Source organism: Hyperolius riggenbachi, chromosome 10 (assembly GCF_040937935.1).
Source record: "Hyperolius riggenbachi isolate aHypRig1 chromosome 10, aHypRig1.pri, whole genome shotgun sequence".
Lineage (NCBI taxonomy): Eukaryota > Metazoa > Chordata > Amphibia > Anura > Hyperoliidae > Hyperolius > Hyperolius riggenbachi.
Window position 1 is genome coordinate 117147296 of NC_090655.1, and position 27592 is coordinate 117174887.

Consider the following 27592-nt stretch of genomic DNA (forward strand, 5'->3'; position numbering starts at 1 on the left):
AAAATACAGCAATATAGTACACTTTGGGCTCTATTCATAAAAAAGTTGTGGCGAGAAAACTCCTGGAGAGAAAATACCGCAGCGGTATTTTACACTTCTGGGTGGTCATTCAAAAAAATCTTGCCAGCTGCGATGCAAGTGCGGAGATCTCCCGCTGAAAGCTGGCGGTAAGCTGTCGGAAGGCATGCGGAAACACTTCAGCCGGCAGAGTCCCTCCGTGCACTGCTCTCTCTGGGAGGTCTGTCCCATTCACTTGTATGTAATCCGCAAAATCAGAGGAAGCGGTATTTCCCGTCCACATACTGCTTCCTCTAAACTTCATGAATGGCCATTTTGTTACTTTTTTCTAGATAAATCTAGAAAAACACTGGAGAGGGCGGAAATTTCTCGCTCTGCTGGGGGATTGTAGATTTTCATGCGGGAACAGCTTTTATGAATGCCCACTTTGCTAAATGGACGGGAAAATCCGCTATTTTGAGCGGAAAACTTGCGGTAACTTTTTATGAATAGAGCCCTTTATGTGCATGTAAATGACAATTTCTGATATAGTAAACCACTTTTCCCTGGTGCTTCCATGGCAGCATACTATGGGTTGTGGCCCCGCCCCTGAACTCTATTGGACACCATAACTATAAATTTGTTGAGAGTATCACTCACCAGTATTCTTTTTCCTTTGTCCTCCCCTTTGGACACTATTTCTATTTTCTTTCCTTCTCTTCATTTCTTTTTTTCGGTCCCCTTTCTACCCCAGGGTTTATCCCTTTCCCTGGGAAGTCTCTGCATAGGTACTAAATGTACCTCACATAGAGAGCCCGGTCTTCTGGTCCCGGAGATATACATGTGTGCTAAATGCATACGAATGAGCAATGCCTGCATCAGTATCCTGTGCTAAATGCATACGAATGAGCAATGCCTGCATCAGTATCCTGTGCTAAATGCATACAGGTGCACTATGAGGTGAACTATGGCTACATTACTTTCATGTGCAAGATGCATACAAATGAACTATGGCTGCATTACTTTCATGTACAAGATGCATACAAATGAACTATGGCTGCATTACTTTCATGTGCAAGATGCATACAAATGAACTATGGCTGCATTACTTTCATGTGCAAGATGCATACAAATGAACTATGGCTACATTACTTTCATGTGCAAGATGCATACAAATGAACTATGGCTACATTACTTTCATGTGCAAGATGCATACAAATGAACTATGGCTACATTACGTTCATGTGCAAGATGCATACAGATGAACTATGGCTGCATTACTTTCATGTGCAAGATGCATACAGATGAACTATGGCTGCATTACTTTCATGTGCAAGATGCATACAGATGAACTATGGCTGCATTACTTTCATGTGCAAGATGCATACAGATGAACTATGGCTGCATTACTTTCATGTGCAAGATGCATACAGATGAACTATGGCTGCATTACTTTCATGTGCAAGATGCATACAGATGAACTATGGCTGCATTACTTTCATGTGCAAGATGCATACAAATGAACTATGGCTACATTACTTTCATATGCAAGATGCATACAAATAAACTATGGCTACATTACTTTCATGTGCAAGATGCATACAAATGAACTATGGCTGCATTACTTTTATGTGCAAGATGCATACAAATGAACTATGGCTGCATTACTTTCATGTGCAAGATGCATACAAATGAACTATGGCTGCATTACTTTCATGTGCAAGATGCATACAAATGAACTATGGCTGCATTACTTTCATGTGCAAGATGCATACAAATAAACTATGGCTGCATTACTTGAACTATGGCTGCATTAGTTCCTGTGCTAAATGCATACAGGTGTGCAATGGCTGCATGAGTTACCTGCCTGTCTGTCCTTTTCCTCCCTGCTTTCTATCTGGTTCTATCTCCGTCCATCCTTTCTTCCTCATCTCCTGGCTGGAGTAGTCTCATGGTTTTGTAAATACCAGTTCTCTGCTTTCTGCAGTGGCAGGACAGTGTGGATTGGTGGGGAGTGTTCACGAGCATGCAGGCGTGTATAGCGCGCGCGCGAGTGTGCACTTCCTTTTATAGGCCAGTAGCTTTTTCCTCTTTGCCCATACTTGGGTCATGTTGCAACCATCTTGGTTGTGGGCAGCTTGCTTCTGAGCATGCTCACAGCCTCCTGGAGGTTTTTGCAGGGACACTGCTAATACTCCTGTGAGAAGTCATTTTCTCCCAAGGGATTCATTTACTCTTCTTTAAAGTATCTTCCAATAATATCCTTAAAAAAAAACAAAAAAAAAACTTTCTTACTATTTAACTCTTGCAGCCTATTCCTGCTGGAAATATGGCACGCAGCTCTAAAGACCAGACGGAAGCCCATAGAAAGGGGACTCTTGGGCAATGTTTAAAAAAAAAAAAAAAAAAAGAGGGTCATTGGGTGTTGCAAATACGAAATTATATTCCATTTCAGCCCCTCTTGACCTAATAACACTGAAGATTGGCGTTCTCAAGAAAGTTCCTGACATCGTTGGCATTCACACTCTTCATTAAGATATTCTGATGACAGGAGTCATTGGGCTTGATTCGCAGGGGGGTGCTGGCTGTTGGCGCGCCCGTTTTCACGTTTTGCGCGCGCTCGCGGGTTTTCGCACGGGGCGGTGGCGTTTTCGCGCGCGGGCGCAGATTTTCACGTGAGATGGATGTCGGTTTCACGTGGGGGTTTGCGTTTGCGCGCGGCGGCGTTGTCGTTTCGCGCGGGGGGTTGTGGATTCGCGCAGGGGCGTCCGTGCTGGCGGTTGGCGCTCTTTTGTGAATCAGGCCCATTGTCTGAATAAAGGGCATTCTTGAAGATCTCCTTCCTCAAGATTGAATTGTCATTATAGATCCAGGTCGACTCGGCACACTCCGCCACTGATCTCCAACCACTCGACAGGAAAATCAGCTTACTGGAAGTGTAGAAAAATGACGATGCCGGATAAGACTTGTGTGAATTGTTATACTGAAAATTCTGAAGACAAATCTGAAGACTCCTTTTAAAATGTTACATCTTTATGAAGCAAGCAGTAAGAGGGGAAATGCGTTCCCAAGCGCCAGTTGCAGTTTTGTCAACTTCACAGAATGTCAGATCTTTCCAAGTCAAATCTAATCAAGAGGTTGTTTCTGAAGCATAAGGTAATGGTATTTTCCACTAAAGAACCTTTTACAGTGGAAAGAACCAGAAGATCCTTCCATAGAAGTAGATAAATATTATCCACATCTTACCGAGGTTGGACTTGCCTTTCCTTTAATGAAAGAAATCATAAGAGTGATTCTTGAAGAAACGGGCAAAGTCGATAATAAACAGAAGGAACATCTGGAGATCTTCCCCAAGATAGAAGACTCAAGTTACAAAGATTTGTACAGAGAAATCCGTTCCAGCAAAGATTCAGGAATTTTTGTTCCTATAAACCAGATGAGAATTAAAAAAATAAATTAAAAAAAATAAAATTAAATTGCAGATTTCTCAGTCAGCCCTCTCTAAGGCAATCAAGATTGCTCCAGCTAATCGACAAACCCAAGGAAAGTCCTTTTGGGTCCCCATCCGTCCACACTTCTGGGGGCGGGGTTTCAAGCAATCTCTGAGGGTTATCGGTGGAGATTTAAATCACTCTGCAAGATATGTTTATGCCTACCCGGAGAGAGAAGTCTGTCGTCTTCAATATGCCAATTAATAGTGCAAGATGCAGTACTGGAGGTACCTTGCTCACAGAGAGGCAAAGCGATGTACTCTCCTCTGTTTGGCAAGAAAACAGGAGTTTGGCAACCTGTCATAGATCTGGAATATTTTAAACAAGTACACACTGCTTCCAAAATACAGGATTGAATCTCTTCAATCCATTATCCTGACAGTCCAATAAAACTATTTTCTAGTTCCAATAAACTTAAAAGATATTTATGTATTCCCACACATCCTTAGTATCAACAGTTTGTTTGGTTTGCAATTAAAGACATTCATCTTTTAGCAAGGAAATGTCTTCAAGTCTTGGGAATGTTAGCAGCTACAATAATGATGAAGTGGCCACACTGGCGCATGATGCATTTTTCAACTCCCTTTCTTATATTAGTGGGGCAGAGTGTCTCTACAACATAGAACAGTGATTTTACACATCAATGAATAATTCTCTTATCTGGTGTGGCAATCAGGATTATTTACTCAATGAATTCTGATTCTGTCTCAATTGACTTATGTTTCAGGGATGCTGGTCTATTGGGATGGGGTGCATGGTGCCAAGACCAGGTTGTTCAGTCCAGATGGCCATGTCACCCCTTAACAAACAATTCAAATCCTTTGGAATTAAGATCCGCCTGTTTAGCCTTTCAAGCTTTTGCACATCTTCTAGTAGGGAAAACCTAGTGCAACAGGACAGTCAATTATACCACAATTTTCTCCCGGAGTTATTGTCAAGCAGCAGTGGGAATAGATGCTCTATCACAGTCTTGGCCGCCTCCTGCTTCGGTACGCTTTTTCTCCAGTACCAATAGTCTTTCGGTTTCTGAAGAAATTTAAGAAGGAGAAATCAAAAGTTCTTTCAATAATTCTATACTGACCGTACAGACTGTGGTTTCCACTTCTTCTTCTCCAATTATCTCAGACGGAGCCAATGTTTCTCTCGGTCTGTACGAAACTGTTGTCTGAGCCATGGTTATCTCAATCAGCACCTCACAAATTTTGTCTGGTAGCCTGTATATTTAAGGGGAGAGGTTAACTAAGTTGGCATGTTCCAAGACAGCAAGTAAAGTATGAACAAATGTGGTATGCCAGAAAGTCTGGAACCGGTTTCAAGACTTTGTTTCTGGAGACAATTTTGATCCATTCTCCCCATCAGTAAATAATACTTTAGAGTTTCTTCAGGCGGGATTTGACCTTGGTTTTAGCTACAATACCTTGGAGGTCCAGGTGACGGCACTGTTCTCATTTTCTGGAGACAAGTGGGCCTTAAATCCATTGCAGCAATTGTTAAAGGCAGCTCTTAAAATTAAACCTCCTAGAAGAAATGTATATCCCATATGGGATTTAATGTTGCTGTTGGATTAACTTAGTTTTCCTCCGTTTTATCCTATGGAAGGCTGTCTCATGTCAATAATATCTGCTAGAAGAATGTCAGAATTGCATGCTCTAGGTTGTGAAGATCTAAGCTTTTATCATGATCAAGCTACCCTAACACCAGTGATGAACTTTTTACCCAAAGTGGTATCAGTGCTCTACCTAGATAATGATTGTCTTTATCAAAGAAAAAAGGGTAAAATCCAATCTGCCTCTAATACATCCTCTGGACGTGTCATGCTCTTTTAAAAGTTGCAAAGTATCAAAAAACAGTGAGATAGAGAAAAAGTGGGTATGACCCGGTTGAGCACAAATCACAGATAATCAGTTGCTATATCAAAAAATAATACTTTATTAATCCAAATATATATCACATTAAAATACATGATTCAAAATGTGCCCGCCCCACACCCCCAATAGTCCCCCCACAAACCTGAACCCCCAAACCCTCACAGCAGACCCCACTATTGGATCTATACCTCCACTGATTATTTGGAGAGATGGAGCATCAAAGCCCCTATCAATGGTTTTGTCCAGCTGTAAAGTAAAATATCACTGATTTAGAGGTAAAAGTTAATGTGCATGTGTATCAATGAAAGCAGAAAAACATGGATAAATCCGTATTATTAGCCGGACTCAGGCGCTTGGTAAAGACAAATTCTGCAATTTTCCAGCAAGTCACATGATTATGCATCCAAGCCAAAGAACAGCACAGCCACAGCAGATCCAACGATCATGCATCTGTATAGTTAAGTCTGTATGACAACAGCCTGGTTTAGCAGCAGCGAGAAGCATTAGAAGAATATATGCAGCACAGTTCCGTGCAGAGCAGAATTAGTGAGGCAAAGGCTCCATACTGGTATCAGGCAGACACAAGCAGCGATCCAGCCTTGAAAATGGGAGACACTTGCTCATATGCAGGCAGAAAACGGCAACAGGCAGATGTATTGCAGAAAAGTTGCTGTCTCAAAGAAGTAGGCTTACATGCTCCAGGGATAGCTGTGCCAAGATGGCGATGGGATGCTTTGTTTGTAGGCTCAAACAGGAGTACTGATTGCCTTGTGAGATCCGGAGTCCGCATCAGAGGCTAGGCCAGGTCCACGTGCAGGAGGACAATGGAGGTCGGGACGCAGCACATGCGTTCTCAACCGGTTTCGCCGGACTTCCGGCTTCCACTGGAGGTATGCGTCACTTCTCTAACCTCCCCTATGGGGATCTTAACTCCCCGCCGGCCCGACATCACTAAAGGGCCGGCCACGCCCGCCCCCACAGGCGGCCAATGCCGGGCGGGCGGGGCAGGCTTGCAAAGTAGTTGTCTGAAGTCTATCCTAAAATATGGTGAAGGTAAGGTTGTATATCATGGAGGCAGAGACGGGACAAGATCCTCCAGCACCCAAGGCTGAGACACCAAAGTGCGCCCCTCCATCCCTGCCACCCCAGCCGTCACACACTGGTTGCTATTAGACTAAGAGGTGCCACAAGGCCCACAACCTCCCCAACATCTTAATATCTAGTTATCTGGCTTGCAGTCACTGCTATGTTTTCCCTTTTCTTATTTCTTTCTGCTTCAAACACAATTAGGAATGACAGCTGAATGAATTGTGTGTCCCCTCCTTCACTACGCCCTGAGGCTGGAGCCTCTCCAGCCTATGCCTCGGCCCGGCCCTGCATGGAGGGTCTGTGTACTGCAGTGATTTCCCTGGCAGACAATTTCACCATAAGCAAATCAGGAGCTGACTGGCATAAGCAGAGTTCATTTAGGACAATCTTTTTCTATTGCTACCCAAGAAAGCCAGACAGATCTCCAGGTGTTTCATCTATGATGGAGGCCAGCCTTCGGGCTCTACAATTAACCACTTGAGGACCTAGGGCTTTCTACCCCTTAAGGACCGGCCACTTTTTTTCCATTCAGACCACTGCAGCTTTCACAGTTTATTGCTCGCTCATACAACCTACCACGTAAATGAATTTTGGCTCCTTTTCTTGTCACTAATAAAGCTTTCTTTTGGTGCTATTTGATTGCTCCTGTGATTTTTACTTTTTATTATATTCATCAAAAAAAGACATGAATTTTGGCAAAAAAATGATTTTTTTAACTTTCTGTGCTGACATTTTTCAAATAAAGTAAAATTTCTGTATACATGCACCGCGAAAAATGTGGACAAACATGTTTTTGATGAAAAAAACCCCATTCAGTGTATATTTATTGGTTTGGGTAAAAGTTATAGCGTTTACAAACTATGGTGCAAAAAGTGAATTTTCCCATTTTCAAGCATCTCTGACTTTTCTGACCCCCTGTCATGTTTCATGAGGGGCTAGAATTCCAGGATAGTATAAATACCCCCCAAATGACCCCATTTTGGAAAGAAGACATCCCAAAGTATTCACTGAGAGGCATAGTGAGTTCATAGAAGATATTATTTTTTGTCACAAGTAAGCGGAAAATGACACTTTGTGAGAAAAAAAAAAAAAAAAAAAGTTTCCATTTCTAACTTGCGACAAAAAAAAAATGAAATCTGCCACGGACTCACCATGCCCCTCTCTGAATACCTTGAAGGGTCTACTTTCCAAAATGGGGTCATTTGTGGGGTGTGTTTACTGTCCTGACATTTTGGGGGGGTGCTAAATTGTAAGCACCCCTGTAAAGCCTAAAGGTGCTCATTGGACTTTGGACCCCTTAGCGCAGTTAGGCTGCAAAAAAAGTGCCACACATGTGGTATTGCCGTACTCAGGAGAAGTAGTATAATGTGTTTTGGGGTGTATTTTTACACATACCCATGCTGGGTGGGAGAAATATCTCTGTAAATGACAATTTGTTCATTTTTTTTACACACAATTGTCCATTTACAGAGATCTTTCTCCCACTCAGCATGGGTATGTGTAAAAATACACCACAAAACACATTATACTACTTCTCCTGAGTACGGCGATACCACATGTGTGGCACTTTTTTGCACCCTAACTGCGCTAAGGGGTCCAAAGTCCAATGAGTACCTTTAGGATTTCACAGGTCATTTTGAGAAATTTCGTTTCAAGACTACTCCTCACGGTTTAGGGCCCCTAAAATGCCAGGGCAGTATAGGAACCCCACAAATGACCCCATTTTAGAAAGAAGACACCCCAAGGTATTCCGTTAGGAGTATGGTGAGTTCATAGAAGATTTTATTTTTTGTCAAAAGTTAGCGGAAAATGACACTTTGTGAAAAAACACAATTAAAATCAATTTCCGCTAACTTGTGACAAAAAATAAAATCTTCTATGAACTCGCCATACTACTAACGGAATACCTTGGGGTGTCTTCTTTCTAAAATGGGGTCATTTGTGGGGTTCCTATACTGCCCTGGCATTTTAGGGGCCCTAAACCGTGAGGAGTAGTCTTGAAACGAAATTTCTCAAAATGACCTGTGAAATCCTAAAGGTACTCATTGGACTTTGGGCCCTTTAGCGCAGTTAGGGTGCAAAAAAGTGCCACACATGTGGTATCGCCATACTCGGGAGAAGTAGTACAATGTGTTTTGGGGTGTATTTTTACACATACCCATGCTGGGTGGGAGAAATACCTCTGTAAATGGACAATTGTGTGTAAAAAAATCAAAAGATTGTCATTTACAGAGGTATTTCTCCCACCCAGCATGGGTATGTGTAAAAATACACCCCAAAACACATTATACTACTTCTCCCGAGTACGGCGATACCACATGTGTGGCACTTTTTTGCACCCTAACTGCACTAAGGGGCCCAAAGTCCAATGAGTACCTTTAGGATTTCACAGGTCATTTTTGTTTCAAGACTACTCCTCGCGGTTTAGGGCCCCTAAAATGCCAGGGCAGTATAGGAACCCCACTAATGACCCCATTTTAGAAAGAAGACACCCCAAGGTATTCCGTTAGGAGTATGGTGAGTTCATAGAAGTTTTTATTTTTTTGTCACAAGTTAGCGGAAATTTATTTTAATAGTTTTTTTTCACAAAGTGTCATTTTCCGCTAACTTGTGACAAAAAATAAAATCTTCTATGAACTCACCATACTCCGTACGGAATACCTTTGGGTGTCTTCTTTCTAGAATGGGGTCATTTGTGGGGTTCCTATACTGCCCTGGCATTTTAGGGGCCCTAAACCGTGAGGAGTAGTCTTGAAACCAAATGTCGCAAAATGACCTGTGAAATCCTAAAGGTACTCATTGGACTTTGGGCACCTTAGCGTACTTAGGGTGTAAAAAAGTGCCACACATGTGGTACCGCCGTACTCAGGAGAAGTAGTATAATGCGTTTTGGGGTGTATTTTTACACATACCCATGCTAAGTGGGAGAAATATCTCTGTAAATGACAATTGTTTGATTTTTTTACACACAATTGTCCATTTACATAGAAATTTCTCCCACCCAGCATGGGTATGTGTAAAAATACACCCCAAAACACATTATACTACTTTTCCTGAGTACGGCGGTACCACATGTGTAACACTTTTTTGCAGCCTAGGTGCGCTAAGGGGCCCAACGTCCTATTCACAGGTCATTTTGAGGCATTTGTTTTCTAGACTACTCCTCGCGGTTTAGGGCCCCTAAAATGCCAGGGCAGTATAGAAACCCCACAAGTGATCCCATTTTAGAAAGAAGACACCCCAAGGTATTCTGTTAGGTGTATGACGAGTTCATAGAAGATTTTATTTTTTGTCAAAAGTTAGCGGAAAGTGACACTTTGTGGAAAAAAACCAATAAAAATCAATTTCCGCTAACTTTTGACAAAAAATAAAATCTTCTATGAACTCGTCATACACCTAACAGAATACCTTGGGGTGTCTTTTTTTCTAAAATGGGGACACTTGTGGGGTTCCTATACTGCCCCCGCCATTTTAAGGGCCCAAAACCGTGAGTAGTCTGGAAACCAAATGTCTCAAAATGACTGTTCAGGGGTATAAGCATCTGCAAATTTTGATGACAGGTGGTCTATGAGGGGGCGAATTTTGTGGAACTGGTCATAAGCAGGGTGGCCTTTTAGATGACAGGTTGTATTGGGCCTGATCTGATGGATAGGAGTGCTAGGGGGGTGACAGGAGGTGATTGATGGGTGTCTCAGGGGGTGGTTAGAGGGGAAAATAGATGCAATCAATGCACTGGGGAGGTGATCGGAAGGGGGTCTGAGGGGGATCTGAGGGTTGGCCGAGTGATCAGGAGCCCACACGGGGCAAATTAGGGCCTGATCTGATGGGTAGGTGTGCTAGGGGGTGACAGGAGGTGATTGATGGGTGTCTCAAGGTGTGATTAGAGGGGGGAATAGATGCAAGCAATGCACTGGCGAGGTGATCAGGGCTGGGGTCTGAGGGCATTCTGAGGGTGTGGGCCGGTGATTGAGTGCCCTAGGGGCAGATAGGGGTCTAATCTGATAGGTAGCGGTGACAGGGGGTGATTGATGGGTAATTAGTGGGTGTTTAGGGTAGAGAACAGATGTAAACACTGCACTTGGGAGGTGATCGGACGTCGGATCTACGAGCGATCTATTGGTGTGGGTCGGTGATCAGATTGCCCGCAAGGGGCAGGTTAGGGGCTGATTGATGGGTGGCAGTGACAGGGGGTGATTGATGGGTGGCAGTGACAGGGGGTGATTGATGGGTGGCAGTGACAGGGGGTGATTGATGGGTGATTGATAGGTGATTGACAGGTAATCAGTGGGTTATTACAGGGGAGAACAGATGTAAATATTGCACTGGCGAATTGATAAGGGGGGGTCTGAGGGTAATCTGAGCGTGTAGGCGGGTGATTGGGTGCCCGCAAGGGGCAGATTAGGGTCTGATCTGATGGGTAACAGTGACAGGTGGTGATAGGGGGTGATTGATGGGTGATTGATGGGTAATTAGTGGGTGTTTAGAGGAGAGTAAACGCTGCGCTTGGGTGGTGATCTGATGTCGGATCTGCGGGCGATCTATTGGTGTGGGTGGGTAATCAGATTGCCCGCAAGGGGCAGGTTAGGGGCTGATTGTTGGGTGGCAGTGACAGGGGGTGACAGGGGGTGATTGATGGGTGATAGGTGATTGGCAGGTGATTGACAGGTGATCAGTGGGTTATTACAGGGAAGGATAGATGTAAATAATGCCCTGGCGAATTGATAAGGGGGGGTCTGAGGGTAATCTGAGCGTGTAGGCGGGTGATTGGGTGCTCGCAAGGGGCAGATTAGGGTCTGATCTGATAGGTAACAGTGATAGGGGGTGATTGATGGGTGATTGATGGGTAATTAGTGGGTGTTTAGAGAAGATAACAGATGTAAACAATACATTTGGGAGGTAATCTGACGGCGGGTTTGCGGGCGATCTAATGGTGTGGGTGGGTGATCAGATTGGCCGCAAGGGGCAGGTTAGGGGCTGATTGATGGGTGGCAGTGACAGGGGGTGACAGGGGGTGATTGATGGGTGATAGGTGATTGGCAGGTGATTGACAGGTGATCAGTGGGTTATTACAGGGAAGAACAGATGTAATGAATGCACTTGTGAATTGATAAGGGGGGGTCTGAGGGCAATCTGAGCGTGTGGGCGGGTGATTGGGTGCCCGCAAGGGGCAGATTAGGGTCTGATCTGATAGGTAAAAGTGACAGGTGGTGATAGGGGGTGATTGATGGGTGATTGATGGGTAATTAGTGTGTGTTTAGAGGAGAGAATAGATGTAAACAATGGATTTGGGAGGTGATCTGATGTCGGATCTGCGGGCGATCTATTGGTGTGGGGGGGTGATCAGATTGCCCGCAAGGGGCAGGTTAGGGGCTGATTGATGGGTGGCAGTGACAGGGGGTGATTGATGGGTGATTGACGGGTGATTGACAGGTGATTGACAGGTGATCAGGGGGGATAGATGCATACAGTACATGGGGGGGGGGGGTCTGGGGGGGGTCTGGGGAGAATCTGGGGGGTGGGGGGGGGTGATCAGGAGGGAGCAGGGGGCAGGGGGGGGGGTATAAAAAAAAATAGCGTTGACAGATAGTGACAGGGAGTGATTGATGGGTGATTAGGGGGGTGATTGGGTGCAAACAGGGGTCTGGGGGGTGGGCAGGGGGGGGTCTGATGGGCGCTGTGGGCGATCTGGGGCGGGGGGGGGGGGGGGAAATCAGTGTGCTTGGTGCAGACTAGGGTGGCTGCAGCCTGCCCTGGTGGTCCCTCGGACACTGGGACCACCAGGGCAGGAGGCAGCCTGTATAATACACTTTGTAAACATTACAAAGTGTATTATACACTTTGTATGCGGCGATCGTCGGGTTAACATCCCGCCGGCGCTTCCGTATGGCCGGCGGGATGTTGCGGCGAGTGAGCGGCGACAGGCGGAGGCGGAGGATCGCGTCACGGATGACGCGATCGCTCCGCCCATGCCCAAACAAGGACCGCCGCATTTTGTCAATACGGCGGTCCTTGCGGCGTCTGCTTCCCAGCCGCCATTTGTCTATACGGCGGTCGGGAAGTAGTTAAGGCTAGAGTCACACGCTGTGCATGGGCGTAGCAATCACCCCTGCATCCCCTGCCATCGCAGGGGGGCCCAGAGGCTTTGGGGGCCCTTCTCCTCCCTCTCTCCAACTGCAAGTGCAGCCAGTTAGCAAAAAAACCTCCCTGTTCACTCACAAAAACGTTCCCCGCCACCTCCTCCCACCATACAGAATAGGGAGTGGTGTCTCATTTTTTCCTGCTTCTAGAAACTGCTTCATAGCAGAACACTCCCAATCACGTGACCATCATGGGGTTCAGGGACCAAGGGGGGCCAATGTTATCATTTTGCAGGGGGGCCTATTAAATCTAACTACGTCTGTTACGCTGTGCATTGCTGAATGCACATATTAGAATGTGTGTGTATTGCAATAGACACTGCATATTATAAAACGTTATTTCAAAGCCTGGTTAATGTCTATGGCATGTGCAAATATTCGTATGCAATATCCAGAAATTTACTGCATGCACAGAGTTAGAATAATGCAATCTGTGACCCTGTTGTTCTCTTTAAAGGGACTCAGAGCTGATAAGTTAAAAAGATTTTATACATACCTGGGGCTTCCTCCAGCCCATCCACTCCGATCGCTCCCACGCCGCTGTCCTCAGTAGAGATGCAGCGAACGGTTCCAGGCGAACTTTGGTGGTTCGCGTTCGCCTGCACCATGCGAACTTTTGCGGAATTCGATTCGCCCCATAATGCACTATGAGGGTCAACTTTGACCCTCTGCATCACAGTCAGCAGGCACATTGTAGCCATTCATATTAGAAGGTGAACAGAGGCGCCAGAAGGATAAAAGTACATAAAACTTTTTAAAAAATTGCTGGGAGGAAGTGGTGGACTCGCCTCCGTTAAAGCAGACACCAAGGACTGTAAATATATAGATATACACATTTATTGAAAATATTTTTTTCAATAAATGTGTATATCTATATATTTACAGTCCTTGGTGTCTGCTTTAACGGAGGCGAGTCCACCACTTCCTCCCAGCAATTTTTAAAAAAAAGTTTTATGTACTTTTATCCTTCTGGCGCCTCTGTTCACCTACCAATATATTTGAGTCCACCCCAGGTGGAGGGGTGATCTACCCCCTTTCTTCCTATCTACAGAGAGCGACTTCTTAATCCTGAGTGAGGACAGGTCTAATCTCCTCACCTGCCTAATGAGTGGTTACCTAGGTGGTAACACGTGTTTGTGAGTATTACCATCTCACTGTTTCATTTATCCAATCAATTTTGACATACTACACCATATTGGGCTCTCGATTTCTCTTTAACTTTAATTGTAGCCATTCAGGCTACACAGAGCCCTGGAGCCCCCCCCCCCCTTATATAAGGCAGGCTCGCTTGCCATGACACTCACTCGTGTGCCTGCTGCAAATAGACAGACTAGGGAGAGCTGCTGCAGATTTTTTCTCCTAGGGAAAGATTAGTTAGGCTCTTGGCTTGCTCCTGGCTGATTGTTATTGCTAAAATAGCACCCCTCAACAGCTCTTTTGAGAGCTAATGTTTTCCTGATGTGTTTTTTTTTGTGTGTGTGTTGCTCAATGCTCACTGACACTGACATTATACAGCCCTATCTGTTGCAGCTGGACCTTGGTAATTGTTATTACTGTGCCAGCCAGGCCCTGCCTAACTATCTATACTGGGACACCTACCTATGCCTACCTAACTACGGGGACACCTACCTACCTACCTACCTATACTAGGGGACCTACCTATGCCTACCTATCTATAGTGGGTCTCCTACCTATGCCTAGCTAACTACTGGGACACCTACCTATACTGGGTCTCCTACCTATGCCTAGCTAACTACTGGGACACCTACCAATGCCTACCTACCTATACTGGGTCTCCTACCTATGCCTAGCTAACTACTGAGGCACCTACCTATGCCTACCTACCTATACTGGGACTCCTACCTATGCCTAGCTAACTACTGAGGCACCTACCAATGCCTACCTACCTATACTGAGTCTCCTACCTATGCCTAGCTTACTACTGAGGCACCTACCTATGCCTGCCTACTTACCTATACGGGGACACTTACCTACCTACCTATACTAGGGGACCTACCTATCTATAGTGGGTCTCCTACCTATGCCTAGCTAACTACTGGGACACCTACCTATACTGGGTCTCCTACCTATGCCTAGCTAACTACCGGGACACCTACCTATACTGGGTCCCCTACCTATGCCTAGCTAACTACTGAGGCACCTACCTATGCCTACCTACCTATACTGGGACTCCTACCTATGCCTAGCTAACTACTGGGACACCTACCTATGCCTACCTACCTATACTGGGTCTCCTACCTATGCTTACCTACATACAAGAAGATAATAAGGTCGTTGCTTCATTGTGGACAGACCAAATTTGATCAGCTGGACAGTCACTGTTGTTCTATCATTGAGCTACCACAGCCCGGCGACCATATGGGCTGAAAAACTGCCACGGCCTGCACTCTGGCCATGTTGCGCATCAGTCCAGCATGGCCGTCACTACGCAAACAGCTGTTTGCACTGCGTTACACAGTGAGTTTGGTGTGTCAGTGTGAAGCAGAACTCTAATTACACTCCCTGATTGATGTATACACATGCAAGATGTTTGAAAGCAAGCAGTCAATGTAATTTCTGCCCTTAAAACGCTGCTTTGCGTCACATCCAGATTTTCCCCGGGACTTTGGCCATATATCCCACTCTGCCATGCCCCCCTCCAGGTGTTAGACCCCTTGAAACATCTTTTCCATCACTTTTGTGGCCAGCATAATTTTTTCTATTTTTCAAAGTTCGCATCCCCATTGAAGTCTATTGCGGTTCGCAAACTTTTACGTGAACCGAACCTTCTACGAAGGTTCGCGAACCGAAAATCGGAGGTTCGCGACATCTCTAGTCCTCAGCTTCGGGAACAAGGGCCCGTCACTGAGGTCAGTCGTGGCCAGCTGCGCAGGAGAAGTGCGTCCTCTACGGAGCTGGCCACGCAGCTGCTGGAGCGATACGCAAACAGCGCACTTCTCCTGCGTAGCTGGCTCCGACTGACGGAAGTGCGGGGACCCGGCTCCCGAAGTTGCAGGCAGCGGAGGATGGCGGTGTGGGAGAGATCGGAGCGGATGGGGCTGGAGGAAGCCCCAGGTATGTATAAAATCTTTTTAATTTATCAGCTCTGGTACAATTTAAAGAGACACTGAAGCGGAAAAAAAAAATTATGATCTAATGATTTGTATGTGTAGCACAGCTAAGAAAAAAAAAAGCAGCAGAGACACAAGTCTAATATTGTTTCCAGTAAAGGAAGAGCTAAGAAACTGCAGTTATCTATGCAAAATTAGCCATTGAGCTCCACACTTTCAGTGCTGGAACCCACTAGAGCAGGGGTCTCAAAATCGCGGCCCATTTGCGTCCCTCGATACAATATTTTGTGGCCCGCGCCGGCAAAAGCTTCCTTATAGTTCGCTTCAGTGCTCCCAAGTAATCCGCCGCATCTCCGCCGCTAAACGAGGGCTGCAGAGCCCCCAAATCGCCTGGGGGGCAATCCGCCGGCATTTCCTGGAAGGGGCAGAGCTTTCAGCTTCAGCTCTGCCCCTCCTCATGTCAATCGCGGCGCATTGCCGCCTCTGCCCGCCCCTCTCACTCTTCCAGAGAGGGGCGGGGAGAGACAGCGATGCGCCACGATTGACATCAGGAGGGGCAGAACTGAAGCTGAAATTTCTCCCCCTTCCAGGAAATGCCGGCGGATTTGGGGGCTCTGCAGCCCTCGTTTTGCGGCGGGGACACGGCGGATTACTTGTAATGGGAGCTCTGAAGCAAACTATAAGGTAAAATAGGCAAAATAGTTCACTTCAGTGTGAATTTAATTTTGAAATAAAAATCAATGCAAGGGCCGGGGGGGGGGGGGGGGGGCTGGATATTGGATTGAGGGGGCGGGAGCTGCTGATTGACTTTTTTTTGTAAAAATCCCTTATGCGGACCAGCATCATCCTGACTTTGCCTCCTACCCCCAGGTAAGTTGAGTTTGAGACCCCTGCAAACTGCAAATATTAGAGAATGATGAACTGTTATAAAAAAAACAACAACACTATATAACTGAAAATAAAAATATTAGAATATTTTCATTGCTACTAAAATTCTAGTATCTGTCCGTATTACACAACCAATTCATTATATCATCATTTCTTTTTCGCTTCAGTGTCTCTTTAAGTCCCCTGTACTAGAGCTAATGCAAAATGGCCCTTATTGTAGATCTATATGAAGTATTGGCTGAGCATACTGCACTTAAACATGGTCCTCCGTCCAAGTTGAAATGGTTGGCGCTGATTGCCGACTTGGACGATGAAGACTGGGAAGAGGCTCTCTCAGTACCAAAATAGGTTTCTCCAAATTTGCGTGAACGGTTAACACAACTATATATACTACATCAGACATACCTCACCCCCTCCAAAGTCTGCAAATTCATCCACAGTGTACCTGATTCATGTCCAAAGTACCAGGCTTTAGCACCTTCGTTTATTTATCTACTATGGGAGTGTCCGCCTATTAGCGAATATTGGCAGCAGGTCAGTTAAATTTCTCCATGATAAGATAGGTTGCCCGATGTCTGTTGATATGACTCAGTGCATTCTTCTTGTGCCCTCACTTGAGAGTGAGTGTTCAGGTAGACACCAAGAAACTACTCAGGGCTCGTTTCCACTGTAGCGGTGCGGAATCGCCTGGATTCCACCGCTGAAGAAATCGCATGCAGCTGCGTTTCCCCATGCGGATTTACCCGCGATTTCGCATGCGATTTCGCATGGCAAGGAGCCAGGTGAATTTAACCATGTCACTGCCTGTGTAAAGTTCCATTGCCTTTCATGCGAAATCGCATGCGAAATCGCGGGGAAATCCGCATGACAAAGCCGCATACGATTTCCCTATTGAATGCATTAGCGGCGATTCGCCGGCATTCCTGCCGCACGCGAAATCTGACGACCCTGTCGTGCAGATTTTTCCCGCACTGAAAAACGCCGCCACCGCCGCACACGTGGAAACAGCCCCATCCACTAACATTGAGTATGCGAATCCGCATGCAGTGCCCGCATGCGGATTCGCTATAGTGGAAACGAGCCCTCAGGGCTCATTTCCACTATCGCGAATTCGCATGCGTTTTTCGCATGCAAATTCGCATAGCAATACAAGTGAATGGGACTGTTTCCACTTGTCAGGATTCCTTTGCGTTTTTCTGTGCAGAAAAAATTCGCATGGCAGAGCCATCAGAATTCGCATACCGCTATGCGAATCGCATACAATGTATTTAATAGGAAATTCGCATGAGGTTTGGGTATGCGAATTTCATGCGAATTCACATAGAAACAATGGAAAAGCACACCAGCACTGCCATGGTTAAATTCACATACATCGTCATCCATGCGACTTCGCTTGCAAATTCGCATGAAAATTCGCATGGACCCGCATGCAAATTTCGCATCCGCATGCGAAATTTTACCGCGGCGATTCGCACCGCACAAGTGGAAATGCAGCCTTACTGAAGCCCCATTCACACTAGAGCGTTTTGCCGCGATTTTGGCAAAAGCTCAAACGCTAGCGCTTTTTAACCACTTCGCCATATCTGGACGCATATATCCGTCCAGATAGGCAGTGGTGCTGCAGCCGTGTGGTGCGCGCAATCGGGCGCGTGCCCGCGTGCGCTCCCGCTGCCTCCCGCTGCCCCCCCGATCAGTGAATGGGAATATAATTCCCATTCACCGATCTAAGTCCCCGGCAGAAATACCGACGCTTTCTCATCAGAGAGCGTGGTATTTCTGCCCCCAGGAAACTTCTTCTCTTCTTTTTAGTTCCTAGATGCGACATCGTTCGCATCTAGGAATTTTTTGAATGTGGCCATCTTGTGGCCAAATAGTAAACTGCACCCACATACCTGTATTGAATAAAAAAAAATACATTACATTACATCTAAAATTGGCTATTTACCTCCCAAACTAAAATTACCCAAATACATTTTTGTATTAAAAAAAAATAAAAAAAATTACAATTAAAAAAAAAAAAAACTACATAAATAGTTACCTAAGGGTCTGAACTTTTTAAATATACATGTCAAGAGAGTATCTTATTAAATTTTTTAAAATTATAAGCTTGTAAATAGTGATGGACACAAATTGAAAAAATGCACCTTTATTTCTAAATAAAATATCGGCGCCATAAATTGTGATAGGGATGTAATTTAAATGGTGTAATAAGCGGGACAAATGGGCACATAAAATGCATGGGTTTTAATTACTGTAGCATGTATTAATTTTAAACTATAATGGCCAAAATCTGCGAAATAATGATTTTTTTCCATTTCTATCTTAATCTTCCTGTTAAAATGTATTTACAGTAAAGTGGCTCTGAGCAAAATGTACTACCTAAAGAAAGCCTAATTAGTGGCGGAAAAAACGAGATATAGATCAATTAATTTTGATAAGTAGCGATAAAGTTATTAGCGAATGAATGGGAGGTGAACATTGCTCGGATGGATAAGATTTTCGAAGCTGTAGGCTGAAGTGGTTAAAAGCGCAACCGTAATGAAACCCTATGGGCCCATTTTTACTTGGGCAATTTGCGCTAATCGCCACAAATCGCCCAAAAACGGGCAAGAACACGAAACGCAAACATGTCGCCTGCACCATTTTCAGGCAATTTCCCGGCGATCGCGTTTCAGTGCTATAGAAGCGCTAAACGCGATTGCGCCAAAATCGCCGCAGTGTTCAGTGATTTTTCCGCGTGAAATTGTGGAAAATCACTCCTGCAAAACGCCGGCAAAATAGCCGGCATTTTGCATTTTGTAAGTGTGAATGGGGCCTGAAACTCTAATTGCTGCGCGACAGGAAACTGCACTGAGGTGTCCCAGTTCTGACGTACCGACAAAAGCAGAATGGATTAAAAGGGTGGACAGAGGCCTACCCTATAAGTTGGTATTTTTTCACAAAAAGACACCCACTAAATTTCACAAAGTATGGGATAAATGGCATGAGAGAGAAGTCCAGAAGTAAATTGACTTTGTTGAGGATATGTCTATTATTGGTTTTGTTAGTAGAAGCTGAATGCCCGTGACTGCCCTAAATGTTGCTGATGCATTTACTGTATCTAATGCTTAGTAAGGGCCCGTTTCTACTAGTGCATTTCGATTTCTTTGCGGAGAACGCATAAACGAATTTGCATGTGGATGTGAATTAGTATGCATTTGTATGCGAATTTGCATGCGAATTTGCATGCGTTTTCGTGTATTTTTGTAAGTATGCAATTTTAACCATGTCAGTGCCTTTGTACTTTAACATTGATTTTACATGAAAACGTATGCAAATTCGCATGGAAAACTTACATAGCAAAAACGCATGGAAATTTCCTATTAAATACATTACATACGAATCTCACACTAGCCTTGCGGTGTGCGAATTCTGATGGCTCTGCTGTGCAGATTTTTTCTGCGCAGTCCACGGCACAGATTTCCTGACAAGTGGAAACCGGTCCATTGACTATTATTGGCTATGCAAATCTGCATGCAGAAAACGCATGCAGATTTGCTCTAGTGGAAATGGGCCCTTAATAATCTCTACTTCCTTTTTCCAGTACTTCATTGTTATTTACTGCCTCATATAGAGATGTACCCTATGTCAATATTTTCTGTTGTGCTTCAATAAAATCCTTGGTACTTATCCGTTAGCCGGGCGCATCCTCTAGGTGGCGACAAAACTCCACCAGAGTTACATCTTTCCCTACTATCCATGTCGGCCTGGAGGGGGAATAGTAATTAGCGCCACCTGCCGGATGCGCCCGGCTAACGGATAAGTACCAAATCCTTTTTTGGTATTAAAAAAAAAAAATGAATAACATGATTAGTTACAATGCAGAGATGCGAACAGTTGCACAGAATTGTATGCAGAATTATTGCGCAATGCAGCGGATGTAGTGTGAATACACCCTAAAGCTGGAAAATGCTGGTGTTTGGTATCTTTTCCTGGAGAAATCAACAAATCCTCTGTAAATATTTAGAAAAGCATGAAACTGATCTCATTTTCCTTTTTAAATCAATTGAAAGTGCTTTTGAGTCTGAGTACTGTGAGGTTTGATGAACTATGTTAATGAATAGGGATGTTCAATAAGATGCATATAATTCTGAGTTGATGCAGGATTATGAAAATTTTGTATGCAAATTTATGCAGTTTAAAAATTGACCAATCTAATGACTCGAAAGTGGAATTTCATTGGTCCATTTTCTCAGTTGCATAAATTTATATACAGAATACATCAACTTAGGACAATTTGCGTCTCATTGAACATCCCTGTTAGGCTCTTTTCGTACTGGGTCCATTGCGTTTTTCGTTGCAGCAATGTGAACGTGCTATAGACATATAATTGCATCTGCGTTGCGGTACATCAGAATAATGCACAGTATGCTGTGCGTTTACCAGACAACATGCATATTTACAGTGGCAGTGAAGCATACTACACAACATAATGTATGCTTCACTGTATGCATTGTATTGCACTCCTAAGGTGTGATGCGACTTTTGTTACTGTTTTGCCACTGTTGCATTGCAAGCACATTTGGTGTGTAGTGTGAAAGTAGCCTTAATGATATGTTTGGGGTTCTACCGGTTTATTTCCTAGAGGCCTCGTTCACAGTGGGACATTGCATGGTGTTAAGGAACACAATACAACATGACAAAAAAGTCATACCACGTGTTATTGTGCATACAGTGAGGTGCAGTGAAGCATACAGACAATGAACAGTATGGTTCCCTGTACCTGTTAACGTGTGCGTTTAGCACTACATCATTGCATGCAATGCGTTACCATAAGGCTGCTTTCACAGTGGGACGTTAAAGTCCCACGTTACAGCAGCCAGTAACGCAGCCTAACTCACAGCACTGTAAAATCAATTGTGCTGTTCACAGTGCCCACGTTGCTTTATAAACAAAGTGCTGCATGCTGTAAGTTATACTGAGCTAAGCAGCGTTAGACTGCTTGCACCTGCTCAGTAATGTTGGAGGAGGAGGTCTCCCCTCCTCTGTGGCCAGCCACATGGCTAATTAATATTCACTGAACTGCAGAGACTCGTGGTAGGACTGTAATGTTGTCTGGATCATGAACGAATCGTTCATTTGATCCAGATCTTTTTTGTAAGTCGAATCATCCGGATCATCACAATGAAAGATTCAGTTCACAGTGGATGTCTGTCTAGAAGAAACAGGAACATACAGAATGTACAGTGCAGGGAAAGTCCTGTCCTGCTAGTCATTTCACCCAGTCTGCTTCCCTAGTAAAATGATTCAAATTATTTGGTTCAAAGATCCAGATCTTTTCAATGATCCGATTTAAATTATCCGAATCCTTAAAAAGATCCGGACTTCCTATCACTATCCTGGAGCGGCTGCTTTGAGAGCCACATAACGCAGCTCAATCTGACATCCAACTTCAACACCACCATACGTTGCATTAGGGGCACGTAATGCGACCATAACGTCCCCTAAAATGCAACGTCTTGGTGTGTAAGTAGCCTAATGCAACATGTTACACCGCAATGCTAATACCACAGTGTGATGTCACATAGACTTATCATTGCAGCGCGTCGTTCTGCGTTGCAATGCCTCCCTAACGTTGCACCTTGACGTCCCACTGTCTTGGTCACCAGGTGCTGAAAAACCTAGCTGCCGTCCACCCAGTCATGTTAGCTGAATTTCCCTATGAGGTTTCCTGCTGTGCCCCCAAAGTAGACTAGCACCAATATATCCAATAAGGTTAAAACTAAAGATCATCTTAACATACATGTAGTATTGTCTTATATATTGCATACTTTCTCTTTGCAGCCTGTGAAGCAGTGGCTGATACAGTCTTTAACACTGTCTGGACCTTGGGCTGTAAGCCATTTATGAATAGCCAAAGAGCATCGTGTATATGCAACGAGGAGGAGAGGGATGAGCTATAGGAAAATGGACCCATCAGTAATCCTGGAGTATTAATGTTGTGCACAGCTTCTGGATCAATGGAGACCATCCAGTTACCACACAAGCTAAGAACACTGAAGCATTGCACTGCTGCTGTATTGCTGCTCAACCTGCCTGAGCTTGCAGCTTGTCTCTGGATTGTGGAGATCTTCAGAAATGGGACCAGTTTCATTTGTAATGCGTGAAGAATCCATTGTGTTCTATTTCCATTCACTGGGCTTGATTGTGTCTCCAGTTCTGTCCCACTTTGGCAGTGTGAATTACGGTTGTACTATACAGTTTCACTTATACCTGAGTGTGTTGTTAACTGTCAGAATTACCATTGTAGTCATCTCTGTGTAAGCAGTACTGGATTTTCGGGAGGTTCTAACCACACAAGCTGTGAAACCTTAAACTTCTCCTCTCAGTAGATGCCACAACTAAAGCCCCACCATTTCATGCGAATTAGCACAAAGGAAAAACCTTTGCTGAATTAGGAATAATGTTATCAGTACCATGCAAAGAAAATTATGTATAGCCTGTGCAGGTCTTACTTTTTTCCTGTATAATTAGAGCAGCCATGGCTTCTGTACAGCAAATATAGCCACAATTACTGTTCTAGAGAAGTGTAGCCATAATTATCCCAAATAAGGCCATACCACGGCCCTTGGACCGGTGGGGCCCCCTTCAACCGCTTGAGTAGCTTTTTATTGGTTCTAAGCTGGTAATGATCACCTTAATATGTGCTTTAATTATGCTACATACACCCTTGAAAGATAAATGAAAGATAGCTGACCAATTTTACCCCCTTCCATGTAGTATGGGAGCCATACTCTACACAGTCTATTCTATGGAGCTGAACTCTCCATCAGGTAAAACTCTTTGCAAGATGCTGCTTACAAACACGTTGTACACATTCAAAAGATCAGTATTTGCAAAACATCTGTTCCTGGCTCCTGCAAAAGATCCATTCCTGCAAAATGCGTTCATAGTCTATGATATCTGCAGATCCTCATACACACCTTGTTTTAACAGACTTCATCTGCATATCTGACAATCATCTTCAGATCTGAAAATCCATCCTGGTGTATCTGATCTGCAGTTAATGTCAGTTAAACAAGGTGTGTATGAGGATCTGCAGATATCATAGACTATGAATGCATTTTGCAAGGACGGATCTTTTGCAGGAACAGATCTTTTGCAGATACTGATCTTTTGAATATGTACAGCATCTTTGTGTGCAGCATCTTGCAAAGATTTTTTACCTGATGGAGAGTTCAGCTCCATAGAATAGACTGTGTAGAGTATGGCTCTCATACTACATGGAAGGTGGTAAAATTGGTCTGATACCTTTCATTTATCTTTCAAGTGTGTACACACCATTAGTTGTATTCAATTAACAGATAGACTGTTCTTCTCCTCCAGCTTACACCTGACACTGCAGCTGTTCTTGGCAGGCTTGGGTGCTCCATATCAATTATCATGTATAGAACGCTTGAGGGGGTCCAATGGAGAACTCGCAGTGGGGCTCAGAGCTCCTAAGTTATGCTACTGGCTAACCCTATCAATGCGCCTTAAGGCCTGGAACCCACTAGCAGCTCTTTCCTAAGCCCTTGTGATTTGAAAAGCTCTGGCTAATGTAATGCTATGTGTGCGCATCCCTTAAGTGGAATCACACCCATAGCATTACATTAGCAAGACATTTTCAAATCACAAGGGCTTAGAAAAGGGATCCATCTGAAAAGGGGCCTGCGAATAATGGCTCACGGCGTTTCCGCTAATCCGTTTGTCGCTTATCGCTATTTAACGTTAAAGCCTTATCGTCATTTAGCTCTGTTTATTTTATTGAAATTTTGTGTTAACACACAGAACCCTCTCTGTACCCATCCCTCACCCATAGACCCCCCTTCCCTGGTGGTGCCTAACCCTAACCACTTCCCTGGTGGTGCCTAACCCTAACCACCCCCCTGGTGGTGCTTAACCCCAACCACCCCCTGGTGGTGCCTAACCACTTCCCTGGTGGTGCCTAACCCTAACCACCACCCTGGTGGTGCCTAACCCTAACCACCACCCTGGTGGTGCTTAACCCTAACCACCCCCCTGGTGGTGCCTAACCCTAACCACCTAACCCTAACCACCCCCCTGCTGGTGCCTAACCCTAAGACCTCCCTGGTGGTGCCTAACCCTAAATCTCCCCTGGTGGTGCCTAACCCTAACCACCCCCTGGTGGTGCCTAACCACCCCCCTGGAGGTGCCTAACCCTAAGCACCCCCCTGCTGGTGCCTAACCCTAAGACCTCCCTGGTGGTGCCTAACCCTAAATCTCCCCTGGTAGTGCCTAACCCTAACCTTGACAGTGTTACATTAAATCCATTCACCGTTTTGCAGTTAAATAACGTCTGCAGTTTGGCTTATGTAAGTTAGCTATTGATAAATAACTTTACTGTGTGCTGTTTTTCTTCTTTTTTCCCTGTGCGCCATTATTATGCAGTATTAATTATAAATAGCAATAAGCGTATCTTTTTAATGCGGCGCCATGTTTATGCATAGGCGCTGTGCGCCATTATTTACTGATCCATTACAAAAATGCTTCTAGTGGGTTCCAGGCCTGAGTTTCCATGACCCGGCATATTGATTCTTCAGTTGTCTCTCTTTGGGATACTTTTTATAAATTCTAACCCCTGCATGCTGTGAACTTGCCAAAAGAAGCTGGAAGTTTGGAGATGCTCTCAGTCATCATGCCAGCACAGTTTTACTTTTGGGAAAGTTGGTCAAATTTTTATGCTTGCCATTTTTCCTTGTTCCCACACTTCACCTTGAAGACTGTTCCGTTGATGCCTGATACATCTCATCCTTAGATAGGTACCTGTGTAATGAGCTAGTATCACCTGTCACTAGCTTTAAAGTGAACTTCGGTTCTATACTTACATGGGGCTTCCTTAACCCTCCTGGCGGTCAATTAAAACCGCCAGGGGGCAGCGCAGCATTTTTTTAATTTGTATTTTTTTTTAATCATGTAGCTAGCCTAGCGCTAGCTACATGACAGCCGCTGTGCAGCGGCATCCTCCCACCCTCTTCGATCGCCTCCGGCTATCAAGCCCGTCCAGAAATCCCGTTCTGAACGGGATTTCCATTAAGGCTTCCCCCGTTGCCATGGCGATGGGCAGGGTGACGTCATCGACGTCGTGTCGTCAAAGGGAGTCCCGATCCACCCCTCAGTGCTGCATGCACTGATTGGCCAGGCAGCGCATGGGGTCTGGGTGGGGGGTGCGGGGGCGGCACGGCGGGTAACGGCAAATCGGCGTGGAGCGGTGGCGATCGGGCAGTACACGCAGCTAGAAAAGTGCTAGCTGCGTGTACAAAAAAAAAATTATGCAAATTGGCCAGGCAGGGCCTAAGAAATCCTCCTGCACGGCATAGCCCGAGCTCAGCTCGGGCTTACTGCCGGGAAGGTTAAGCCCCCTTGAGGCTGCTCAGTACCCGCGCATTGGTACTGTGCAAGGGCAGAACTGTCAACTGTGGGGGTGCAATAGAGCGTGACTTGGCCAGGCTTTCAGGCCATATTGCGGTGGACATAGCAGCTTTAAGGGGGCTTAAGGAAGACCCAGATAAGTACTGTACCTGAGATGTCTCATCTCAGGTACACGTTAATGATTTGGCTGATCAATGTATATTTAGAACTGAATTGGTTTATGTACTTCATATTTGCATTTGTATAGTCTGTAGCAGGTTTCTTGTAGGTTGTGATAAGTATTTAATGAAATAAAGCTTTTGAAATACCCATTCTGATTGCTGAAAAATGCAGGTGGTGTAAGAAACATATGATTGTGTTCTGGGTAACTTTCCGAGCATAAAAACAGAATACACAACAAGACTGCTTTTCTGGGTGCTATAATCTCACCCCAAACCCTTGCAACAGCATCTTAGGATCTTGAACAATTGGCTTATGAACGGCCTTCTCCTAAATCTTAGCTATGCATTCCCAGTACACTTTAAGAGGACAGGTCCAGACCATATGGATAAAGTCACCAACTCTTGTCACACACCTAGGGCACTTATTCTTCCTCCCTACAAACATTTTGCCAGCCTTACTGGAGTATAGTAAATCCTGTATACATTTAATCAGAACATTTGTATAGCACTTTTCTCCTGTTGGACTCAAAGCGCTCAAGGGCTGCAGCCACTGGGACGCGCTCAAGGGGCCATCCTGCAGTGTTAGGGAGCCTTGCCCAAGGACTTCTTACTGAATAGGTACTGACCCTAGCCAGGATTCGAACCCTGGTTTTGGATGATCCTCCTCCTCGTAGTATGAGAGCCATACGCTACACAGTCTATTCTATTGAGCTGAACTCCCCATCACATAAAAATCTTTGCAAGATGCTGCAACACAAAGATGCTGTACACATGCAAAAGATCAGTATCTACAAAAGATCCGTTCCTGCAAATTGAATTCATAGGCCCAGTGCACACCAAAACCGCTAGCAGATCATCAAAACGCTAGCGGTTTTGGGAGCAGAGAGCAGATATTTGGCCGGGTGCACACCAAGCGGATTTTGTATGCGATCCACCAGCCGCATCAGCCAGTGAAAACACTTGGCTATTGTATTTCAATGTGTGGTGCACACCGGCGGTTTGAGGTTTTTTAGCAAACCGCAAACGCGCAGCAGGAGGCGCGTTTGCGGCTTGGCAAAAACCTCAAACCGCCGGTGTGCACCATCCCATTGCAATACATTAGTCAAGCATTTTTCCAGGCGGATGCGGCCGGCGGATCGCTCCAAAAACCGCTCGGTGTGCACTGGGCCATAGTCTGATATCTGCAGATCTCATACACACCTTCTTTAACAGACATTCATCTGCAGATCAGACATTAATCTGCAGATCTGAAGATCCATCCTGGTGGATCTGATCTGCAGATGAATGTCTGTTAAACAAGGTGTGTGTGAGGATCTGCAGATATCAGACTATAGCTGGCCACTAACGGTCCAATTTCTAGCGAAAAATCGTTCAAGCGATCAGAAATTCTGATCGGACGAAAAATCGTTCACTACACCATCAACTAACCAATCATTGCTTCCTATCTATCACGACCACCAAGAAAATCCAAATTTTCGT

At 44.9% G+C, this 27592-nt stretch overlaps 1 protein-coding gene across 2 annotated transcripts in view; it reads left to right on the forward strand.

Moving 5' to 3' along the window:
• Positions 1-23304, forward strand: part of PLA2G12B (phospholipase A2 group XIIB) — a 41649-nt gene extending 18345 nt beyond the window's left edge. For both annotated transcript variants that reach the window (XM_068255333.1, XM_068255334.1), the window contains exon 4: positions 22365-23304. In XM_068255333.1, the coding sequence (XP_068111434.1) occupies positions 22365-22483 (119 nt within the window). In that variant the 3' untranslated portion in view covers positions 22484-23304. The remainder of the gene's footprint in view (positions 1-22364) is intronic.
• The last annotated feature ends 4288 nt before the right edge of the window (positions 23305-27592 follow it).